This window comes from Dama dama, chromosome 33 (assembly GCF_033118175.1).
Source record: "Dama dama isolate Ldn47 chromosome 33, ASM3311817v1, whole genome shotgun sequence".
NCBI lineage: Eukaryota > Metazoa > Chordata > Mammalia > Artiodactyla > Cervidae > Dama > Dama dama.
The window spans coordinates 3592539-3618411 of NC_083713.1; the positions used below are offsets into that span (position 1 = coordinate 3592539).

Sequence of the window (25873 nt, forward strand, 5' to 3'; positions counted from 1 at the left end):
ACTGGCTTAGGTCCACCATTGTCAAAAACTACACTGTCATGATTATTAACAGGACTCACATGGGAGGGCAAGATGGGTACAGTGGGTTGGCCACACTTCCCAGCCCTCCCATGTCAACAGCTTCTTTAGCTCCAGACTCCTTAGTTCTTTCTAGATCCAAACATTTGACAGTCCTATAATATTTATATATTTTATTGAGGAAAAAAAAGGATCTAAGAATGCTGAAAATATGAAGTACCTAGTATATTAACACTTCTGAGAGGGTTTACATTTCTAAAGACTAGAGAAGAGACAAACGACACTCTGAGGAGGTGGTGATTTGCGTATCAGTGGAGGAGGAAGAGGTTTGTTTTCAGAGTTTTATTTATTTAATTTTATTTTTTGTGGGTGGTTGTGATGGGTGATTTTTGCTTTGCACAGGCTTTCTCTAGCTGCAGTGAGCAGAGGCTACTCTTCATTGCCGTGTGCAGCCTTCTCATTGCAGGGGCTTCATTTGTTGGGAGCACAGGCTGTAGTTTCGACATTTGGGTTCAGTAGTTGTGGTTTATGGACCCTAGAGCCTGCAGGCTTCCATAGTTGTGGCACACATGCTCAGCTGATCTAAGGCATGTGGAATCTTCCCAGACCAGGGATTGAACCCATGTTCCCTGCCTTGGCAGGCTGATTCTTATCCCCTGCACCACCAGGGAAATAACCTCTCAGTCTTTCTTGAGCCCTATGTAGGACTCCATCAATGTACACACAGTAGTCAACTCTGCTTGGCAAGGGGCCCAGAGCCAGTAGCACAGAGTGCAAAATGCTATCACTGACTTTCTCTATCTATCTGTTATCCTTTATTTCTTCTAGGTCCTTGTTAGATGTGTTAAATGATTCTTGCATTTTCTCTGTTCTGTTTTTGCGATTTCGGATCATCCTTACCATCATTACTCTGAGTTCTTTTTCAGGTAGCTTGCCTATTTCCCCTTTCCTTATTTGGCCTTGTAGGTTTTTACCTTGTTCCTTCACCTGCACAATATTTCTCTGTCTTTTCATTTTGTCTAACTTACTGGGTTTAAGGTCTCCTTCCCCCAGGCAATAGGCTCATAATTCTTCTCACTTTTGGTCTCTGCAACCTGTGAGTGAGGTTGGTCCAGTGGCTTGTGTAGGCTTCATGTTGGGAGGGACTGGTGCCTGCATCGTGGTGGGAGGAGGTGAGTTTTTTCCCACTGATAGGCAGGGCCATGTGAGGTGTCTGTGGGGTCTGCTGATGATTTGGTTTATGATCCTGTCTTGCCTGTTGTTTGGATGAGGCATCCAGTGCTGGGTGTGACAGGCAGTTGGGTGGTGCTAGGTCTTGGATTCAGGTGAAGGCCTTCATGGAAGTTCTCACTGATTAATACTCCCTGAGGCCAGGAGTCCTCTGGTGTTCTAGCATTTTTGACTTGGTGCTCCCACCCCAAACGTTTAGCCCCAACTTCTGCTTGGGGAACCAAAACTCCACAAGCTGTTTGTTATGGCAATAAAGAGGATTAAAACAAGCAAACAACCCTCCCCTCCCCCAAAAAAGCAGCAAAAAATGAAGCCCAAACAAATGGCAAAACCAAAGTCAGACAAATAGAATCAAAACCAAAGGAACAGAAACACACACACATTTTCTGTTGTTTAATCACTAAGTCAAGTCTGACTCTTGTGACCCAATGGACTGTAGCTCACCAGGCTTCCTCTCTCCACGGGATTTCCCAGGCAAGAATACCTGCATGGGCTGCCATTTCCTTCTCCAGGGGACCTTCCTGACCTAGAGATCGAAACTGCCTCTCCTGCCTTGGCAGGTGGGTTCTTTACCACTGAGCCATCAGGGAAGTCCTCCACACACATACACACATACAAAAGAAACCAAAACAGATAAGAGAAAATAGTGTACAAGAGAGTGACTCAGAGAACAAAAGAAACCAAAAACTATATCAACAAATTAAAACAAAACTAAAAGACAGACACAAATCAAAACCAAAGCTGAGTGTCAACTGAGGAATAAAGCAAAGAAAACAAAGCAGTAATTAGCCGCCAACTGATAAAAAGAAATGAAAAAAAAAAAGCAAACAAAAATGGTGAAAAAAAATAGAAAAGTGAAGTTAAGCAGAAGTATATTTTTAAAGTACTAAATATATTAAAGAAAAGCAACAAAAAAGAACCAAAAAGAATATAACAACAAACCTAAAAAAATAACAGAACAGCAGGAAGCCAAAGTACAAGTAGAACTATATATATAAAAAGTGTGATATTTTTTTAATTCCAAAAAACTTAAATAGAAATAATAATAATAAAACAATAAACACAACAACAGAGAAAAAAGAGAGGAAAAAACACACAACCAACAATAGAATGAATCAAAACACAAGAATAATAATAAATGCTTTCCTTTGGGTCTCAGCTGTCAGTGAACCACAGCCCACCTCTATCTCCCTAGGAGGCCCTCCAATGATGGAAGGACTGGTCTCTGGACCTGCTGTGGAGACAGTTTGGACTCTCTGGCCCTTATCTCACATATGCTTGCTCTAAAGTTCACAGTTACTAGAATTAGGCTGTTTTCTTTTGTGGTTACACTCATTGTCCTTTTATATACTCCTTAGACATACAGTCTACCTAGTTGATCATGTGGATTTAATCAGCAGTTTGTGCAGCCAATGGAAAGGTTTCTGATCCTCTTCCTTAATCATTCTGCTGCTGGAGTTCAATTTTGGTTTTATCCCCACCATTCCACATGGACCACCCACAGGAGTCTGCTCCTGGGGTTGCCTTGGAGGACCTTGGGTCTGCCCCAGTAAGGACTGGGCACGAAGGTGGCATGACTTCTTGGATCACAGGGACCCTTGTGGTGCCAGGTGTGCAAGAAAGCTGGCAGCCACAGGCATAGGAGACATGACTCCTTTAGGGGTCTTTTCTAGGTTCTGGCAGCTGGTGCTCAAAGGGCCTCCCTGGCTTGTCCCTCTCTATTGCTTGACGCAGCAGGTACTCAAAGGGCAGCCTTGGTTGGCCCTTTTCTTTTATGCAGCTGCCAGTGCTGGTGTGTGGGGAGACAGAGACTACAGTGGTGCTCCACCCCCTGCACGTGACTCAGCAGTGCTGCCCTGCTTCTCCGGCCAACTATTTTCTTCCAAAAGCATCCCCTGTGGCAGATTTCTTCCCTCCCATTCCTTCAGGCATCTCCTCACAGTCAACAGCAGTCTTTGCCTAGGGGTTGCTCTCCAATCCCCATGCTCCAGCTCCTAGCCCCCATGAACGCCAGTGGACCCGTGTACCTATCTGGGATACACAGGGCCATGACATGGATTGTCTGTGTGCTATGTGGTTCTTACTGTATTTAGACTGTCACATATCAGCTGCTTCACTCTCCAACAGCCTTGAATGCTTCCCTTCTGTCCCAACCAATTGCCCTGGATATAGGGACCTCTCTCCAGCTTCGGTTCCTCTACCCCTGAGTCCAGGTCCAGACCCATTTGCTCTCCTCCTCCTCCTTCTCCCTTCTTTCATTCATCCTACTGACTTGTGCTTGGATCCACATACTTCTTTCTGGTGATCAGGGAGCTGCTAGTATTCAGCCGGTGTTCCATGAGAACTGTTGCATCTTAGATGTATTCTTGATGCATCCACAGGGAGAGATGTACTCCATGTCCACCTACTCCTCCACCATCTTGGCCTCCCCCTATATATTATCTATCTGTCTATCCATCTATCTATCATCTGTCATTTCATACTGGCTTTACTGGCCCAACTTACCTTTTCAGAAGGAAAAAAAAAAAAAGCAATGCAGTAGACAGAGGAAATGTTGGATTTCTCCCAAAAGTGATTACACAGAAAACAACAAAGCATGTTATCCATTGACAGAAAGTAGATCTGAGGAAGGAAAATGAGCAGGGAAGCTGCCATCCACTCACTTGAAGTTTTTCAGAAGGCCTGAGAGGACACTGTAATTTTTTATCTGAGAGTCAGTCATTACTTTGTGTGAGCAGAACCAGTTTTTTCAGTATAATCAAGCACAAAAAGGAGAGCCCACACTGTGGACTCTACAGAGGCTGCATTTGTATTCAGTTGTCAGTGAAGAAGCAGAAAACTTAAGCACAGTCTCCAGGTTCTTTGGCCTAACACCTCCATCACATGGACTAGGACAATCAGAAGGCCACTAGTTGATCCCTTTAGTGTCTACATTTCTGAACTTGGGGGCAAATACACAAAGAGAAGAATGTTGTATGTGAGCAATGGTTAGTGTGAATGGCTGTGACAGGCTGCAACCCACAACCTCCTGGTGAGCAGTATATGCACTGAGGACACTCTCTAACCTCTACCCAAGGCAACTGAATCCTTTTTGTGGACCCCAGGCAAGCCACTGGGCTACATGTGCCCCCATATGCTCAGCTATAGGGTAGAAGAGAAATGGCGCTACTTCACAGAGTCGCTATAAAAATTAAATGAGGCAAAGTAGCCATGCCTGAGCCCAGCGGCTGGTAGAGGGCCTGGGGCACAGCTGGTTTTGAGTCCAGTGCTCCTAGACATGCAAGAAGACATAAAATATCCAAGCGTGCCTAGCTGTATCTGTGCCCAGGACTTACCCTCACTGGGCACAGAACACATTTCTTCTGCTCTCCCATTTCATCAGCTCTGTTGAGCATCTGTCCGGAGTAAAATCCCTCTCCCTTTGAATGTCTCTCTCACAGTTCTCGTCCAGGGGGAACCATTGTCCCTTCCACTGTCCATCTCTATAAGTAAGAGGTAGAGTGTCTGGGACAGACTCAGTATGGGTAGTGGCCATGAGCTCCATAGTAACACTGACTCTTACAATGATTTGGCCACAAAATACAATTAAGGCACCCATGTTTTATGAGAGAGGAGAAAAATATGCTTTTAAATTTCCCTTTTGGTCTGAGTACAAATAACAAGAAGGAAGATGTTCAGATATGGCTCGTATTTTAAAGAGTCTATTGGCTACAGCTATATCCTGTTTCTATAATTTGGTCCATATAAGCCAGAATGAATGTTCTCAAGTATTATTCCCCTCTTATTTATGATACAAATATCTGAAAAGACATGCCATTCCCTAGATCATTTCTATCTCCTCTATTACAGTTTCTAGAATGAGAATTGAACTGACATAAATAATTATTTGGAGGTGACTTTTATTGCTAGCTCTGAAACTCTAAGACATGTCTAGGGAAATCCACAGACCACCAACTGGGTTGACCAAAATAACTGGAAATCCTCAGTTTCATCCTGAGGATCAGGACTGGATATATCCATGACTTTATTTACTTGTATGTTACCTGATAATAAGAACCTTGTGGAAGAACCTTGGCCTGGAGGCTTCTGGCCACTCCTGCAGACCCTCATGGACAGACTCCTGCCTGTTCTTCATGGTCTGGAGGGAAGTCAACAAGGCTTGGTGGCAATAGGCCTGGGATGAGGCAGTGCAAAGACCAGTCCAGCTTTGCATAGTGGGTCATAACGTGTAGTGGGAATTCCTAATAATGTGCTTTCACAGCCTTGAGAAATTTCACAGAAATAGCACTTGGAAAAACAGCATATGTTAAGAAACTGTGTTGATGATTATTTTTCATGCTTTTCTTAGAATAATAGCCTTGTTACAGACCCCAAGGCCAGATCCAGAAGGGAGTATGACTGGGATCATGAAAGCATGGACCTTGGAACCCCGGGTCAGCGTTAGGTGCGAACACTGCCTATGCGCTTGCTGATTGTTCCCGAGATTATCCTAGAAGGGTAAAAACAAGGAGATCTGGACTATGTCAAAGTAAGTCTTGGGAAAGATAGATCAAAGAAAGTTTTGTAGTCTGCAATTAGGAATAAAAGCTGGACTCAGAGTGGACTCTGCACCTCAGTCAATAGAGGCTGCAGGTCCCCTGACTCATTCCACCAGATTTTGTGTTCTGTTTTCATTCTCATCACTCACTCCCAGACCTTTAGGGCAACAAGTATGTACATTCTAATCATTTAGGCAATATTAGAAGATGGAGTCACATAGCAGGGAGACTTATAGACCTTCAGGTTCCTGAGGCTAGAGATACACAATAGGCCATCTAAGGTACCCAGGGGATGGTGGAGTGAAATTCCTTGGGGAATTAAAATATTCAAAATCAGCCAAGGAATTGAAAAAGTCATACACAGGACCAAGCAAGATAAATGGTTAGAAAAGTCCTTAAGCATTCACCTTAGGCTGGTCCCTATACTCAAAGCACGCTTAGCTAGTTAGTGAAGGATTGCCCCAGCACAAAGTCAATCTACTAAAAATGGGCAAAGAACTATGTAAAATTAGGAATATGATCTATAAACAAAAATAAGAGTGTCAACAAAGACAGAAATTGTCAAAAAAAGAACTAAGCAGAAATTCTAGAGCTGAAAAATACAATAAATGAATTGAAAAAAATTATTAGAGGTATTCAACAGTAGGTTTGAGCAGGAAGAAGAAAGAATCAGCAAACTTGAATACATAATAAGTGAAATTATTGAGTCTGAGGAGCAGTAAGAAAAAAGAAAGAAGAAAAGTGAACAGAGCCTAAGGCACTCATGGAACACCATCAAGGGCAATATATGCGCTGTGGGAGTCCCACAGTAGAAGAGAGAGAAAGGTCCAGAAAAAAACTGAAGAAATAACAGATGAAAAATATTCCAATTTGATTTAAAAAAAAAAAAAAATGCATCTACAAATCCAAGATGCTCAAGGAGTTCCAAGTAGGATAAACCCAAGAAGCCCACACTGAGACACATGATAATCAAACTGTTGGAAAACAAAAAGATCATTATGTACAAATAATTGTCAGTAAGCTTATAATGATGTCTCAGGAGAAACCCTGAAGGACAGAAGGCAATATATATGGATGATATATGTATTTGAAGTCCTAAAAGAATAATAAAAACAGCCAGAATTCTATATTTAGCACAACAAGCCTTCCAAGAAACAGACAATCTGATAAGCAAATCTGTGTAATTCACTACCAGTAGATCTGGCCTACAAGAAATATTGAAGGGAGTCCTTCAAGTTGAAATAAAAGCATGCTAGAGGGCAATTCAAAGCCATATGAAGATGTAAATATCTCTTCTAAAGGTGGGTGAATACATGGGCAAATTTTAAATAGTATTATTATAACTTTGACTTGCAACTCTACTTTTTATTTTCTATAAGATTTAAAAGACACATGCAGAAAAAGTAATTATAAATCTGTTAATAGGTATACAATGTGCAAAGATGCAATTTGTGATTTCAATAAATAAAAATAAATAATAAAAACTGAAATATTTAGTAGTGTTTTTGTATTCAATTAAAGCTTGTATCAATTCAAATTAGGTTATCATAATTTTTTTTAGTTTTATTGACATGTAGTTGAATTACAATGTCATGTTAGTTTTGGGTGTACAGCACAATGATTCAGTGTTATATATATATTTTTGTTTTCAGATTCTTTACCCTTATAAGTTATTACAAAATATTAGATTGTCATAACTTTAGACTGTTATATCTAATTACCATGGTAAGCAGAAAGAAAACATCTATAACAAAATATACACAAAAAAATGAGAAGTGAAACAAAGCATGTCACTACAAAAAATGAACTAAACAAAAAGGAAGGCGGTAACGGAAGAAATGAGGGACAAGAAGCCATAAGCCACATAGGAAACAACAAAATGGCAAAAGTAATTTTATATCAGTAATAACTTTAAATCAAAAGGCATAGATTGGCAGAGGGATTTTTACAAAATATGATTCAACTATATGGTGTCTACAAGACACTCAAGACACTCTCTCATAAAAAGAGACTCATTTTAAATCTTAAGACATAAATAAGTTGAAAATGAAAGAATGAAAACATATTCCAAGCAAAACAAATCTGGGGTGGCTATACTAATATTAGGCAAATAACTTTAAGACAAAAACTATTACAAGAGACAAAATAGCAATATAAAGTGATTAAAAGATCAATTTTCCAAGAAGGTATAGCAATCACAAACAACATGCAACAAACATCAGATTTCCAAAATATATTAAGCAAACATTAATAGAATTGAAAGGATATTAACAGATCACTCTACAGTAATGGCTGGATACTTCAATTTCCACTTTCAATAATGGATAGAAATCAGACAGAAGATATATAAGGAAATAAAGTGTTTAACACTACACTATAAACCAATTAGACCTGAAAGACTTACATAAAACACTGTACCCAACAACAGCAGAATACATACTTCTTTCAAAAGTGCATGGAATGCTCTCAGATAGACTATAAGTTATGCCTCAAGGTTGTTTTTTTTTTTTCATTTTTAAAGATTGAAATCATATAAAGTATCCTTTCCAATTATAAAGGAATTAACTGGAAATCAATAACAGAAAGAAAACTGGAAAATTTGCAATATGTGGAAATTAAACAAAACACTCTTAAAAAAACAAAGAAGAAATCAAAAAGCAACAACTGCTATGAGCTAAATTGTGTCTCTTGCCCCCCACCACACACACACACACACACACACACACAGATTTATATGGTGAAGTCTTAACCCCTACTACCTCATAATTTGACTGTGCTTTGGAGATGTCTTTAAATAGATGATTAAATTAAATGAAGCTGTTAGTTGAATCCTAATTCAGTTTGACTGGTGTCCTTATAAAAGGAAATTTGAAAACATAGAGAAACATCAGAGGTGCACACGCACAAAGAGATAACCATGTAACTGAAAGCCAAGAGGTCTCGGAGGTAACCAACCCAGCCAGCACCTTGATCTTGGGCTTATAGCCTCCAGAACTACAGGGAAATAAATTTCTGTTGTTTAAGGCACTGCCCCCAGTCTGTAGTATCTTGTTATGACAGCAAACTAATACAATACCCTGAAACAAATGACAATGAAAACCCAACATACCAAAATTTCTGAGATGTGCCAAAAGCAGTACTAAGAAGAATGTATGTGTGTGTGTTAAGTCACTTCAATCATGTCTGACTCTTTGCAACCCTGTAGACTGTAGCCTGCCAGCCTCTTGTCCGTGGGATTCTCCAGGTTTCCACTCCCTCCTCCAGGGGATCTTCCCAACCCAGGGATCAAGCCCGTGTCTTTTACGCCTCCTGCATTGGCAAGTGGGTTCTTTACCACTAGCACTACCTGGGAAGTCCACTAAGAAGAATATTTATAGCTATCAACACTTACATTAAGAAAGAAGAAAGATCTCAAATCAAAAAGATGTGTAAGGGCAGTTAACACAAGAGTTGTTGAATATGAATGGATATTACTAATCACATACACTGAAAAAAAACTTCTGGTGTATACAAAAGTTTGGGATAAACTTTACTGAACTTTACAGGAATGATTTTAGAATTTATTTGAATAAAAGAAAATCAGATGCATTTAAAGCCTAATGTGAATTGTTCTTTCCCCTCAGGAAAATCATTCAAAGACTTAATAACTTAATGGTGATTTTAAGGTTTATATATAATCCAAGTTTATAATTCAGAAAGATTAGTTTTGGGTGATCAGGTGGTAACTGATCCTAGTTGGGTATATGAAGTAGATATTTCAGTGATAAAGCTAAACACATAGGGCTGCAGAAGCTGTCACTGCTCAGCTTTTTCCGGGGTTTGCACACAACTAATAAGACGCAATAATCATTCCTTAGCCTAAGTAATTGCTCCGATATAAATCCTTCCTTTTCAAAGCAAATGATTGGCACAAGGACTCCTGTTTAGAGGATCACTGCTTTGTAATAAACAAGTTTTTTAATTTCAGCCCAATAATCTTTGAAATCAGTATTGGAAAGGTTGTTTTCAATCAGAAAACAGCTGTGGGAGAAAATCAGATTAAAATTCCCACCAGTTATCTAGAAAGCCCAGAAAATTAATCATTGACATGATTAACCATTGGAGGCTTATGACTAGACTGGTTACTGAAAAGAGAAATTAGGTTTATTGCATGAAAAATCAAAATTATGAAATACCTCCCAAAACAAACCAGACAGGCTTATGTGTTTTCAAGGATGATGATTTAAGACTCTCAATATTAACGAAAGGTATACAACCCCTGGGTAAAAAGCTATATTTTTTCCTGTTGGTCATCCTTTCCCAGAAAGACTAACTTCATTCCAAGGACAGAAAACATTCAGCATTGTCAATAAGAATGTAGATGAATTGAAAGTGTGATAAAATATGCTACTATATGAAACCTAAGATCATTATTATTTTGATGGAGTAGACAGCTCTCTGGAAGATTTTACAACTGTTATTAATATTTTTCATATCACATGTATGTATGTATACTACTTGCTCAGCAATAATATCTTATATAAAGAAAGTCTTTTTTTTTTTTATTGTTCTAACTGGGATTTCCCTGGTAGTCCAGTAGCTAAGATTCTGTGCTCCCCATGCAAGAGGTCCAGGTTTGATCCCTGGTCAGGGAACTAGATCCTACATGCTGCAACCAAGACCCGACACAGTCAAATAAAAATTTTTTAATTGTTCCAACTAATTTCTAATTATAAATCAATAAAATATTCAAACATAAATGAAACTGATGACAGATTTGGTCCCTATCTCATATTTCTAGGTAGACTCTGCCCGCAACCATTTTGGTATATTTCCTAAGCTCTTCTTGGAGAAAACTGCCAGGACAGAGGAGACACTTGTCCTGGTGGCCTGATGTGGACATGTGGGCTGGAGACTCACCGCAGGTAATTGTGGACTGCACCAGGTTCCTCTGCAGACCACAGTTCTCTTCCCTGTTTACCACATGCGTTTGGATAAGTCAAGGCTTTGGAGGACTTTCTGTCTACTTGTTCTATCAGTTAATGAGAGAGAGTCCTGAAATCTTCTACTATGATTTTGGGTTTGTCTATTTCTTTTTCTGTTCTATCAGTTTTTGCTACATATATTTTGAAGCTGTATTATTAACTCATAAACATTGAGAATTATGCCCTTTTGATAAACTGAGACTTCACGACATGGCCTTCTTTATTGTTTGTAATATTCTTTGTACTGTAATTTACTTTTTCTGATATTAATGTAGCCAATGTAGCCACTTGTTTTATATCTATTTTAGCATTGTATATCTTTTTCCATCTTTCTACTGTTAACCTATCTGTGCTTTTATATTTAAAGTGTGTTCCATTATATTATGCTTATGTTCTCTTTTTTTTTGGTTTTCATTAATTTATTATCTGTTTTTGATTTGTGGTTGCCCTGTTTTTCAAGTATGTTAACTTCCTATATCTACTTGCTTTAGACTAGTAGTCATAGGCTCAAACACATTCTAGAAAAAAATCTACATTTTCTCACTTTCTTCCTTCACATTTTATTATTTTGATGTCCTCTTTTGAATCTTCATGTTCATCCTTTTGCTATCTATTGTGGTTATCATCATTTTCACAGAAATGTTTTTATTTGTTTAAATCTGTGTACTGGTTTATTTAAATTATTTACTCTCCAACTTTGGTTTTCTCTTTCTGATGGATTCTTACTTCTTTTCTATTTAGAGAAGACCTTTCAGTGTTTCCTTCAGGATAGGTTTAGTTTGGCTGTATTCTTTTAGTTTTGCTTGTCTGAGAAGCTCTTTATCTCTCCCTCCATTCTAAATGATATCCTGCTGGGTTGAATATCCTAGGTAGCCGATTTTTTTTTCCCTTTCAGGCATTGAATATATCTTGCCACTCCATTCTCACCTGCAGTGTTTCTATAGAGAAATCAGCTTACAGTCTTCTGAAGGTTCCCATATAATAACTCTTTTTTTTTTCTTGCTGCCTTTAGAGTCCTCTCTTTAACTTTTGCCATTTTTTAAATAATATATCTTCATGTAGGTCTGTTTGGGTTTATCTTGTTTGGGACACTCTGTGCTTCCTGTATCTGGATATCTGTTTCCTTCTTTAGGTTTTGGATTTTTCAGCCATAATATCTTCAAATACATTTTCAATCCCCTTTTCTCTTTCTTCTCCTGGGACCCTATTATATGTAGATTGGCACACTTTATATCACCCCATAGGTCTCTTATATTGTTTTCATTATTTTTTTCAATTTGGGTTTTTGTCTGCTGTTTTAATTGTGTGATTTCCACCATTCAATCTTCCAGCCACTTAATGGTTCTTCTCCAGTACTTATTCTGCTATTCACAACCTTTAGTTCAGCTTCGTCTCTTCAAATGAATTTCCTAATTTTTCTTGGCTCCTCCTTATAGTTTCCAGTTCCTTTTTAAAGTTTTCTGCATTTCTATCAATAACCTTTCTTAATTCCTTCAGTATTCTCATCATCTCCTTTTTGAACTTGGTGTCTGTTAGACTGAAGAGGTCTATTTCATTGCCTGTTTTTTTCAGGGAAGTTCTCTCCATCTTTTAATTGGTAGTGGTCTCCCTGCTTCTTCACTTTATTATGTTTCTTTTGCTCTGTGAGTTTAGGAGACACAATCATCCACTGTGGTCTTGTGGGTCTATCTTTCTGTAGGAGCTGCGTGAGTTTCCTGTTTTTGGTGTGGCTGCTCCAGCCACCTCCTTGCTCAGTGTATGCTGGCTCCTGTCCCCTAATGGGGCTGTGTCTGGCGTTGTGATGATCAGAACCTGCACTGGACACTGGGCGGGCCCCCACTGCTCTGCGGTTGCTGCTGCCCTGGCAGGCACAGGGTCTACTCCCTCGCTGTCGGAATAGAGGCCCTCAGATCTGTGTCTGAGCTGCATTTCTGATCGACAGTCTGAGGCAGACAGGACCGGAGCGCTCCCTCTGGGAGAGGGGTCACTGAGGGTTCCTCTGCTGAAGCTGTTTACTCGTGAGTCTGCTCTGTTGTGTCGCCTTACACCCGTTGTGCAGCTTTACAAAGTGCACTGGAAATCTACACAGAGTACTTTGCACTTTGGCACTGACCTCAGTCCCACCTCAACCATGGGTAGGACAGCAATTGTCCCTGATGTCTCTCAGGCATTGTTTCCACAAGACCAGACCCACGGGAGTCAGGTGCCAGGACTGCGGTAGTCATGCACCTGGACCCACTGTGCAAGCTGTGGAAGGAGCTCAGACCCGGGTTCAGCCCAGCCCCACATGTTCGCATTCACAAAGCCCACATGTGCTAAGGTCAGACCTGTCCCAGGCTTGGAAGCACCTGTTGTGTGATACTGGCAACAAATTAAAAAAACAACACAGACACATATATCAGTGAAACAGATTAGAAAGTTCAGAAACAAACCCATGCACCTACATTCAATCTATGACAAAGGAGGCAAGAACATACAATGGATAAAAGACGATCTCTTCAACAAGTGGTGCTGGGAAGGCTGAACAGTCACATGTGAAACAATGAAATTAGAACACTCCCTCACACCATATATAAAAATGAACTTAAAATGATTTAAAGTCCTAACTTTAAGACATGACACCATAAAACTCCTAGAAGAGAATATAAGCAAAATATTTTCAGACATAAATCATAGCAGTATTTTCTTAAATCAGTCTCCCAAGGCAAGGAAAAGAAAAACAAATAGAACCTAATCAAACTTAAAAGCTACAAAGACTTCCCTGGTGGTCTGAGGGTTAAGAATCTGCCTTCCCAAACAGGGGATGCAGCTTTGAGCCCTGATCAGAGAACTAAGATCCCACATGGCTGTGGGGCAAGTAAGCTCATGTGCCACAACAAGTGAATCTGTGAGCAAGCCACAGCGACAGGACCTATGCACTATGGAGCCTGTATGCCACAACTAGAGGGAAGCCCGCAAGCTGTAACTAAAGAGCCCATGTGCAACAGCTAAGGCCCAAGGCAGTCAAAAACTTAAGTTTTTTTACACAATGAGGTACCATTACATGCCAGTCAGGATGGCTGCTATCCAAAAGTTTTTTTAAAAAAGCTTTTGCACAACAAAATGAAGACAAGCTACAGAATGGGAAAATATATATTATAAATGATGCAGTTGCAAGGGATTATTATCCAAAATACACAAACAACTCACGCAACTCAATATTTAAAAAAACAAATCCAATCAAAAAATTGGAAGAAGACTTAAATAGACATTTTTCCAAAGAAGACACAGAGATAGCTAATAGACACATGAAAAGAAGCTCAATATCATGAATTATTAGAGAAATGCAAATCAAAGCCACAATGAGATATCACCTTACCACTGTCAGAATGGCTGTCATAAAAAAGTCTACAAATAACAAATGTTAGCCAGGATGTGGAGAAAAGGGAACACTTGTACACTGTTGGCGGAAATATAAAACGGTGCAGCTATTATGGAAAATAGAAGGGGGATTCCTTTAAAAACTAAAAATAGAACTACCATATGATCCAGCAATTCCACTCCTGGAAATATATCTGCAAAAATATGAAAACATTAATTCAAAAAGATACATGCACCCCAGTGTTCATTGTAGGACTATATACAACAGTCTAGACATGGAAGTTAGCTATCCAAGTACCTATCAACAGAGGAATGGATAAGGAAGATGTGGTATATGTCTACAATGGAGTATTATTCAGCCATAAAAAGAATTAAATACTGCCAATTGTAGCAATGTGCATGGACCTAGAGAATATTATGCTTAGAGAAATAAGTCAGACAGACAAAGACAAATACTGTATGATAACACTTATTATATGTGGAATATAAAAAATAATAGAAATGAAAGTATACACAAAGCAGAAACAAACTCACAGAAAAACTTATAGTTACCAAAGGGGGAAAGAGAAGAATGAGGTACAAATTACAATTATGGGGATTAATAGACACAAATTAGTATACATAATATATTTAAGCAACAGAATTTACTATACAGGGGATTACACCCATTATTTGCAATAACCTATAATGGAATATAATCTGTAAAAAATATTGAATATTGACTGTACTCCTGAAACTAGCACAATACTATAAAACAACTATATTTCAAAAAAATACAAATACATAAAATAGCTTTAGACAATATGTAACAACTCTGGTAGTATTTATAATACACAGTTACACAAAGGAAAAACCAAATAAGACATTTACTACGAGCCCCAATTTGTCAAAATATGTATTATGTATAGGATAAGGCCATAAGGGAATATAAGTAAATGTTAGTAGATAGTAACAATTGTCATAAAATTATTTTTCACCTTCAGTTTCCAAATTTTTAACTATTTATTTGGGCTTGGTAATAACAAAAACAGTAATCAATTTATGACAGATGAAGTGGTCATGTCAGATAATTCTGTCTGACAATATACTATATTTAATCCATATCTTAGATCTTGTATGTTATTAAAAGGAGCATTCATTCAAAATTTTCTGAGATTTGAGATCCAAAACTATGCTATATTCAGATAAGGGATTAAGAAAGAGAGTGAAGAAATGAGGAAGTCTGGATGAAACATTGCTTACTTTGTCTATGAAGAAAGCTAGCATATTAGAAAAAATTCATTCATCTTTAACTTGGAAATTTTGTTTGTTCTGTGTCATTAAAAATGTACAATGTATTCCTCTCACTTGCAGGCCTCAAGTAGCAAGGGGGTGGAATTCCTCACTGAGGACAAGTGGAAAGCCACAGCAAGAAGTATCCTGCAGAGTCTTCCATGGCTGTAGCTAAAAGAGCAGGCCCATGATCCCAGACACAAAGGTCAAGGTACCACCAAAATGAAGTCTGTTTTCTCTATTTTTTGTTGTATTCACTCCATTTCAAGTTCATTCTTTAAAGAGGGTACAGTCAGAGCTGGGGAGGATGGCAGAGTTGGAAAACTCTGAGCTCACCTCCTCGCATGGAAGCATCACAATTACACCAATTTGCAGAATAACTATCAATGAGAAAGAATTGAAGGCTAGCAGAAAAGATCTTCTACAACTGAAAATATTAAAAAGGAACCACAAGACAGATAGGAAGGGCAGAGATGCAGTGCCTCTTGAGTGGGCAACCAACAAATGGAGGATAATTATGATTGCAATGGTTCTTCCCAAGAAGCAAGAGGTCTGAGCCCCACATCAGCTCTGCAACCTGCACCAGGAAGATGAGCCCTCAGAACATTTGGCTTTGAAGGCCAGTGGTGCTTACCCTCAAGAGTGCCAGAGGGCTATGGGAAATAGAGTCTCCACTCTTAAAAGATGCACATAAAATCTCACATGTTTCAGGACCCAAGACAGAAGCAGTAACTGGAAAGGATCCTGTGTCAGACAGACCTGTAGATCTTAGAGAGACTCCTGGAGGGGAAGGAGATGACTGGAGCTCCCCCTGGGGACACAGATGTGGTGGATGCACTTTGGGGAGCTCATTCTATCATAAGGCCATTGGAGCTGACAAGTGCCCCTTTGGAATGCACCCTCCAGCTTGTTAGCACCAAGCCCCAGTCTTACCCAGCAGCCCATTGCCACCAGTACTGGGACACCTCAGGTCAAACCAGCCAACTGGGTGGGGACACATCCCTGCCCACTAGCAGGTCGGCTGCCTTAGGACATTTCAGCCAACCAGGGACATAGCCCCACCCACCAGAGGGCACAGAGTAAGAACCCACCCAACAGTTTACCTGCACTAGCCCCAGACTCACCAGTGGGCCAACACCAGCTCCAGGACACCCAGACCCTACAGCCGGAGACATTGGTAACCAGCTCCACCAAAAAGTGAGAGCCAGCACTTGTACCAGGACCCCCAAGGCCCTGTCCCCACCTACCAGTAGGCTGACACCAACTTTGGAACAGTTTGATCCCCTCAGCCAGCCACACCAAGTTTTGGTCTCATCTACCCAAGTGGGCTGCCCAGGTGACACGGTCGTAAAGAATCCACCTACCAATGCAGGGGATGTAGGAAACATGAGTTCAATCTCTTGGTCAAGAAGATTCCCTAGAGTAGGAAATGGCAACCCTCTCCAGTTGCCTGGAAAATTTCATGGACAGAGGAGCCTGGCGGCTTATAGTCCATGGGGTTGCAAAGAGTTGGACATAACTGAGCATGCACGCACTTCACATGCACATAACAGAGAGCTAGCACCAGCTCTGGAAAACTCTAGGCTCTGTAGCCAGAGACCCCCGGATTCAGCTAGGCCCACCAGTGGGCTGACACCAACTCTGGGACCCCCAGGGTCCTAGAACAAAAGACTCCAGCACCCTGGTCTACCCACTAGCAATCCAGCACTAGCCCTGGGACTCCCTAGGCCTACGTGCCACCCACCAGCAAAATAACACAGCTCCACGAGCCCCAAAAGCCCAGCCCAGTCACCAATAGGCCAACACTAGATCCAGGACCCTTGATCTTTTTTAAAAAGAGAAGTTAGTCTTTAATTTCTTGTTTCACAAATAAACTGGCTACATTGGTTGCTTTCTGATGATTAGTTACAGAGACCAAACCCTGGATCTTCATCCAAATGCTCCAACGCTTCCTCTGCTCCACCTCTGTGGCTTTGGTGGCACCAGAAGCAGCCTTGGTTGCGGCACTAGCCCTGTGACACTTTGCAGCTCCACAGCCAGCTACCTTGTGACCCAGCCACACCCATCAACTGCCAAGGCAGGGCCTGGCAATCAGCAGACCAGAGGCCAACCACACCTACCAGACCAACCACAGTAGCCAGCTCATCACAACAGAAGGACCCACACAGTCCACATTAGGAGCATCCCTAGTGCATTTGGCTCTGGTGACCAGAAAGAGTAGACTTCTGGGATACATAAGCATGTCTCCTACACAAAGCCACTTCTCTAAGACACAAAAGTGTAAGCATTCTACATAATGCATTGAAATAAAAATATAGAATTAAGAAAAATGAAATAACAGAGGAACATGAACACAGTGAGAAGTTTAAGAAAAACAGAAATTATAAAGAAAAATCAAACAGAATTGAAGGGTAACTTAAACAAAAATACACCAAAAGAAATTTTGCAGTATATTAGGTGATATAGAGGAGTGAACTGAAAGAGTATTGAGAATCATGCAAGCTGAATAGAAAAAAGAATTGTAAAAATGGAGAGACTTCTGGGATAGCATCAAGCATACTAACTTTCACATTATAGGATTCCCAGAAGAAGAAGGAGAGAGAAAGTAGCAGAGAACTTATTTGAAGACATAGTAATTGAAAACATTACAACCTGGAAAAGGAAACAGACATTCAAGTCCAATAAGCACAGAAAGTTCCAAATAGGATCAACCCAAAGAGATCCACACCAAGACACATTGTAATTAAAATGACAAAAATTAAAGATGAGTAGAGAATATTAAAACTGGGAGGACCCAGAGAAATGGGATGGGGAGGGAGGCAGGAGGGGGGATCGGGATGGGGAACACATGTAAATCCATGGCTGATTCATGTCAATGTATGGCAAAAACCACTACAATATTGTAAAGTAATTAGCCTCCAACTAATAAAAATAAATTTTAAAAAATAGCAAAGGAAAAACAACTAGTAATGTATGAGGAAATTCACACAAGGCCATCAGCTGATTTTTTAGCAGAAGCTATGTGGTCCAAAAGAGAATAACTTGATATATTCAAAGTAATGAAAGTAAAAACCACAACCAAGAATACTCTACCTGGCAAAGCTTTCGTTCAGATCTGATGGAGAGATCAAAAAATTTACAGACAAGCAAAACCTAGTAGAATTCAGCACCATCAAACCAGCTTTACAAGAATTATTTAAGGGACTTCTCTAAACAAAAAACAAAAGGCCACAACTAGAAATATGAAAATTACTGGGATAAATCTCATTGGCAAAGGCAAATAGACACTTAAGGTAAGAGATCAACTACTTATAGAGATAGTAATAGTTTAAAAGACAAAAGTAGTAAAATCATCAAAGTCCACAATTAAAGGATACACAAAGCTAAAGGATATAAAATATGATGTCAAAATGTAAAAGTTGAAGGGGGAATAAAAATGCAGAGTTGTTAAAAACATTCAAGCTTAAGAGATTGATAACTTAAAGTAACCATGTATATATAGATAGATTGCTCCATATAAAACTCAAGGTAACCAAAAATCTACAATAGATACACAAAAAAGAGGAAAAAACATGAACACCAAAGATAGTCATCAGATCAAAAGTAAAGAAAGTTTCAAAAAAGAACAAAAAGAACCACAAAAATGACCCCAAAACAATTAATACCATAAAAGTGTAATAAGTACATACCTATCAATAACCACTTAAAAGATAAATGGATTAAATGTTCCAATCTAAGAATATAAAGAGCCTGAATGTATATTAAAACAAGACCCATATATATTCTGCCTACCAGAGACTCATTTCTAACGACACACACAGACTGAAAGTGAGGGAACGGGAAAAAAGTATCTTATGCAAATAGAAACAAAAAGAAAACCAAGGTAGGAAAACTTAAACAAAATAGATTATAAAACAAAAAGCTGTCATAAAAGACAAAGAATGACATTACATAATTATCATAAGGAATTATATTACATAAGGAATTAACCCAAGAAGAAAATGTAGTAATTGTAAATATGTATGCATTCAAAATAGGGTTGCCTAAATATAGACATCAAATATTAATAGATATAAAGGGAGATACTGACAGTAACACAATAATACTAGAAACCCACTTAGGGTCTGTCCCACTTAGGTCAATGGACAGACCATCCAGACAAATCATCAATAAGGAAATGCAGCCTTAAACAACACATTAAACCAAGTGGACCTAATAGATATCCATAGGACATTCCATCCCAAAGCACCAGAATATACATTCTTTTCAAGTGCACATGGGACTTTCTCCAGGTTAGCTCACATTCTAGGTCACAAAACAATTTCAATAAACGTAAGAAGACTGAAATCATCTTTGCCAACACAACACTATGAGACTAGAAATCAACTACAAGGAGAAAAAGAACAAAAAACCTGCAAGAAATACAAACACATAGAAGCTAACCAATATGTTATTAAATAACCAATGGATCACTGAAGAAATCAAAGAGGAAATAAAAAAATTCCTGGAGACAAATGAAAACAGAAACACATTGATCCAATATCCACGAGATGCGGCAAAAGCCATTCTAAGAGGGAAGTTTATAAAGACAGATGCCTACTTCAGTATAGCAGAAAAGTCTCAAATAAACAATATAAGCTTATGCTTAATAGAAGTAGAAAAATATGTTCTAGATAGATGCAAAATCCTCAAAAATATATTAACAAACCAAATTCAAAAATTCATTAACAAGATCATGCATGATAATCAAGTGAGTATCCCAGGAATGCAAGGATGGAAAAATCAATCAAGATTATACATCACATTAACAAACTGAAGAATAAAAATTATCTGACCACATCAACAGATGCAAGAAAAAACTTTTGACAAAATTCAACATCTATTCATGATAAAAACTCTGAATAAAGTGAGTATGGAGGAAACATACATCAACATAGAAAAGGTCATATATGAAAAACCCACAGCTAACATCTTACTCAATGGTAAAAAGCTGAGAGCATTACTTCTAACTTCAGGAACAAGACAAGGATGCCCTCTTGAACCTCTTTTATTCAACACAATGTTTAAATTCATAGCTACAGCAACCAGACAAGAAGAAAAAATTTTAATCCAAATGGAAAATGTAGAAGGAAAACTGTCACTGCAGAAGACATGATACTGTAAACAGAAAATCCTAAATATGCCATCCAAAAACTACTGGAATTCATCAATGAATTTGATAAAGTGGCAAGATATAAAATTAATATATAGGAATCTGTTCAATGCTATATATTAACAACAAACTATAAAGAAGGCAGAGTGCTGAAGAATTGATGCTTCTGAACTTGGTTCTGGAGAAACTCTTGAGAGTCCCTTGGACAGCAAGGAGATCAAACTAGTCAATCCTAAAGGAAATCAACCCTGAATATTCATTGGAAGGACTGATGCTGAAGCTGAAGCTCCAATACTTTGGCTACCTAATGTGAAGAGCCTACTCATTGGAAAAGATCCTTATGCTTGGAAAGACTGAACACAAAAGGAGAAGAAGGTGGAATAGGATGAGATGGTTGGCTGGCCATTGATCATCAATTCAATGGATAAGAGTTTGAGCAAACTCAGGAAAATAGTGAAGGACAGGAAAGCCTAGTGTGCTGTCGTCTATGGGGCCACAAAGAGTCAGACACAACTTAGCAACTGAACCCTGACCAACAGCAAACTGTCAGAAGGAGAAAACAGGGAAACAATCCCACTTACAGTTGCATCAGAAAGAGTAAAACATCTGGGAATGACTGCAGCCAAGAAGGTAAAAGGCCCACACTCATTAGTGACAGGTATTCAAGATGACACAAACAAATGGAAAGATGTATTGTGCTCATGGATTGGAAGAATTAATATTGCTAAAATGACCCAAGTATTAATGTTAATATTACCCAAGGCAATCTACAGATTCAATGTAAGACCTATCAAAATACCAATAGCATTTTCCATAGAATTTGAACAAATAATTATAAAATTTGGATGGAAACATAAAAACCCCTCAATAGCCAAAACGAACTTTAAAAAGGACAAAACAGGTGGTATCACACTTCTTGATTTCAAACTATACTACAAACCTACAAAAATCAAAACAGCATGGAACTAGCACATACACACACAAAAGATACATAGCTCAATCAAACAGAAGAGAAAGCTCAGAAATGAACCCACACTCAGGTCGGCAATTAATCTATTATAAAAGAGGCAAGAGTATACAATGGGGAAAAGATAACCTCTTCAATAAATAATAGTGGGAAAACTGGACCTCTACAAGCAAAAAAAAATAATCAAACTAGACTACTTACTCATACCTAGTACCAAAAAAAAACAAAAAAACTTAAAATAAATTAAAGACTAAATCCAGGGCCTGAAATCATAAAATTCTAGAAGAAAACATAGGCAGTATGCTCATTGACATCAGTCTTGGCAATATTTGGGGGGATATGTCTTCTCAGACAAGGGAAACAAAATTAAAAATAAATGTACACATCAAAGCTTTTGCACAGTTCAGGAATCTATCAACAAAACAAAAAGGCCACCTACTTAATGGGAGAAGATATTTGCAAATGATACATCCAAAAAGGAGTTAATATCCAAAATATAAAAAGAATTTACACAGCTCAACACCAAAAAACCAAACTGATTAAAAAATGGTCAGAGTACCTGAATAGATAAATTTCCAAAGAAGACATACAGATGCCCAACAGACATGTGAAAAGATGCTCAACATCACTCATCATCAGGGAAATGCAAACCAAAACCACAAAATGAGATATCATCTCAGGCCTGTCAGAAAGGCTATCATCAAAAGTCTACAACTATCAACTGTTGGTAAGGATGTGGAGAAAAGGGAACCCTCATACACTGTTGGTGGGAATATAAAATGATGGAGCCATTATGGAGAAGAGTATGGAATTTCCTTTATTAAACTAAACTAAAAATGTGTGTGTGCGAGTGTGTGTGTGTGTGTGCACGCGCAGTTGTGTCCAACTGTCTGCAGTCCCATGGACTGTAGCCCACCAGGCTCCTCTGTCCATGGAATTTTCCAGAAAAGAGTACTGGAGTAGGTTGCCATTTCTTATCTCAGGGAATCTTCCTGACCCAGGGATCAAACCCATGTCTCTTGTGTCTTCTGTGTTGGCAGGCAGATTCATCCACTTTTGTGACAGGCAGCCTTTGTCTCCCATGCCCTCAATGATCTACTCCAGGTGTTCACGCCCACATGTAATCCCATCCCCTACATTGCGGGCACAACCTAGTGGACTCATCCTAACAAACAGAACACAGCAAGAGTGATGGGGAGTTACTTCTATGATTAGGCTACAAAGGACTGTCTCCATGCTTGCCTTGATGAAGCAGGCCACCTGGCAAGGGACTGAAGACCTTAGACCATCTGCCCAGGAAGAACTAAGTCCAGCCAACAACGATGAGTTTGGAAGCAGACCCTACCCACTTGAACGACAGTCAGCCTCTGCTGACAACTTGTTCTCAGCCTGTGAAAGACCCTTAGGCAGAGGAGCCAGTTAAGCAATGCTCAGATTTCTGACTGACAAAACTGTAACGAAATAAACATGTGTTGTTTTAACATGCTGAATTTTGGAATACGTAGACCCGGGTTTGATCCCTGGGTCAGGGACATCCCCAGGAGAAGGGAATGGCAACCCACTCCAGTATTCTTGCCTGGAGAATTCCATGGGCAGAGGAGCCTGGCGGGCTATAGTTCATGCGGTTGCAAAGAATCAGACACGACTGAGTGACTAACACGTTATCTTACACTAGATAACTAACACACTCTTCTTTCCTATGTATCTATATCCTAATTTTAATAGCTCTAAGAAAATACCTACTAATCAGTTTGTACACAGTTGATGTAGCCAATCTGATTTCTATCTTTATTACCTTTTAGATTTACATTAGCCACATTTTAGAAACAGCATTCATTCAAAATAGGCCAGGAAAGTGATCTAGTGCTGGAAAGAGTCTTGCAGAATATCTGGAAATTTTTCCCACAAAAAAATGTAAGGGAACTATGCTCATGGAAATCCAGTATTTGTGAATTCCACATTTATAAGATAAAACTATTTTAAACTCACCTCCGCTCCTTGAGGAATGAGCCAAAATCCTGGTCCACAGGAGCCCAGCAGCTCTGCCCAACAGCCCCACTGTGGTAGGGGCTCAGGGAATCTGCCTTGCAAACTCCTTGCTGTGGCCGGCGGTTGCTGGTGTTGAGTTCCACCAGCCCTGACCCTCCCAGGCCAGCGCTCGTGGGAGCAGATGTCTGATGCAGCTCCATCTCCAGCATGCCAGAGGTCAGCCTGCCGTCTTTGTTCTCTAGGTGCATGTTTCTGCTGCCACTCTTCTCACTGGGGTCAAACAGAAAGAAACTGCTGTTGATAAAAAGCAAACTGGGAGTATCATTTGCACCTTGAGGAATTTATACTACTGAATGGTATAGTAGAAAGACCTCTTATAACAAGGACTTTATCATGTTTCAGCATTCTAATATCTAATATTATATTCCAAAGTATGCTCATCTCCAAAGATGAATATTTTAGCATATTTCAAACTAGCAGTGACCTAACTATTCAACAACAGAGTATTAATTAGGGTAAATTATGATACTTTCACAGTATAAAACACTATTCAAACATAAACATCCTCTAAAGATATTAATAATGGGAAATGTTTAAAATGTGATAAACACCATTGGTACAATGGGATATATCTCTTGGAATAAATATGTTGCTGAGAGGAAACCAATTGTGACTCCATGTTGGAAATTTTCTTTGACTTGCTTTTCATTGCTTTTGCTATTATAATCATACATAATGGCTTGCCTCAAAGAACTCTGCCTGACTGTAAACTAAATTGCCTTTGTTCAGCTCATGAGAGACAATCTGTCCCTGCCCACCTGTGAATAGGAGATTAATACACCCCTTCCTTTCCCCTGGAGATGTTTTGTAAGATTGAATACCCTTTCACTTTACTTTCCCACTGCCTTTCCTTCTTTATCCTGCCTTTCAACTTTATTTCCTCATTGCTTCTTTCTCTCTGACTTTACAAAAGCACCTGGCACCCAGACCCCGACAAGTTGGCTATTTTGAGGCACGAGCCTGCCTTCTTCCCAGTCAGCTGGCTCCCTGAATAAAGTGTCTTCCTTGTCTCAACATCTTACTCGTATTTATTGGCCCATCATGTGGCAAGCAGAGGGAGCTTGGACTTGGTAACACCTAAAATATACATAGAACAGAAGATCAGAAGGTCATAGCCCCCAAAGTATGGCTACTTCTGTGTGGTAGAGATACAGATGATTATGGCTTTCTACTTTGTCTTTATCTAGAATGGGACTTTAACAATTTTTGCATCTAGCAAATTAATACTCTTGCAATAAGAAAACACCCTTCTGCTTGCATTCTTGAGATAAGAGATAGGTGGGCTTCAGTTGAGGAATTTACAATCAGCCAGCCTCCTCTGCATTTCTTGAGATAAGAGATAGATGGTCTTCAGTCCCGGAAGTTACAGCCCGCAGAAGAAACAGGGTAAATAGCCAGTCTTTTTCTCCTACCTCAAGGGAATAATCATGGCAAGGACAAAGAAACGAAACAACCCTGTCTGATAATGGAGACACTACACATGTAAATGGCTCCTTGTAGTCAAAAGTCAGAGGATTAATTCCAGGCCATCATGAGTCTTGCTGATCCCAGAAGCCTTCACTTCAACCCACCTTGGCTAGGGTTTGCATGCGCACCCCAGGGGAGAGTCCTTAGACAAATTAACCAGGGGGAACAAAGCAAGGTGATTGGCCTGAGCAAAGACAAAGACCCAGAGAACTGCCTGTTTATAAATAAAGGATTCAAATTTCCCAAAGGTGTGACTCTCTCTCTTGAGTATGCCCATGCCCATTTCCTCATGTAATTTTCTTTTCAATAAACTTTTTACTTCACTCTTTATCCTCTGCCTCCTCACCTGAATTAGTTCTTGACTAGGCAGGCGAGACTAGGCACCTTAGCCCTAACTGCTGGCTCCTGTGGTCCAGTGGTAAGGACTCCCAGTCTGGGAAACTAAGACCCTGCTTCCAGCTCCTGCTTGCTGCTGCTTGCTGCACACTGCTGCTTACTGCTGCACACATCTGGAATTAATAATACCTCCTACAAAAATGAGAAAAATCACTATACTTGCAAGGTTATGGTGTCTTCCTTTGGGGATTATGTTTTAACCTTTTATCATTTTGCTTGTTTATATAGCATTTTGCTTGTTTATATAATAGTGGGCAGCATCCCACAAGCCCACAATTACCTGTGGTTGGCAGCAGAATGGTTTGCTATCAAAGCCTGCTCTTGTCAACTACAAACTGGCACTTGCCAAGAACATTTGTCAGCAACTGAACAACAAGGCATTTGTCACCTGCCTCTGCAGAGATTGAACCCTGTGCTGCTGTAGCTGTTGACCTTCAACACCCCCTGAGAGAGTTCAGGG

At 39.5% G+C, this 25873-nt stretch overlaps 1 protein-coding gene across 1 annotated transcript in view; it reads right to left on the bottom strand.

Annotated features, from left to right (window-relative positions):
- Positions 1-25873, bottom strand: part of OCA2 (OCA2 melanosomal transmembrane protein) — a 245469-nt gene that overhangs the window by 173285 nt on the left and 46311 nt on the right. Inside the window, exon 2 of the mRNA XM_061135017.1 lies at positions 23491-23760. Within this exon, the coding sequence (XP_060991000.1) occupies positions 23491-23738 (248 nt within the window). The 5' untranslated portion in view covers positions 23739-23760. The remainder of the gene's footprint in view (positions 1-23490; positions 23761-25873) is intronic.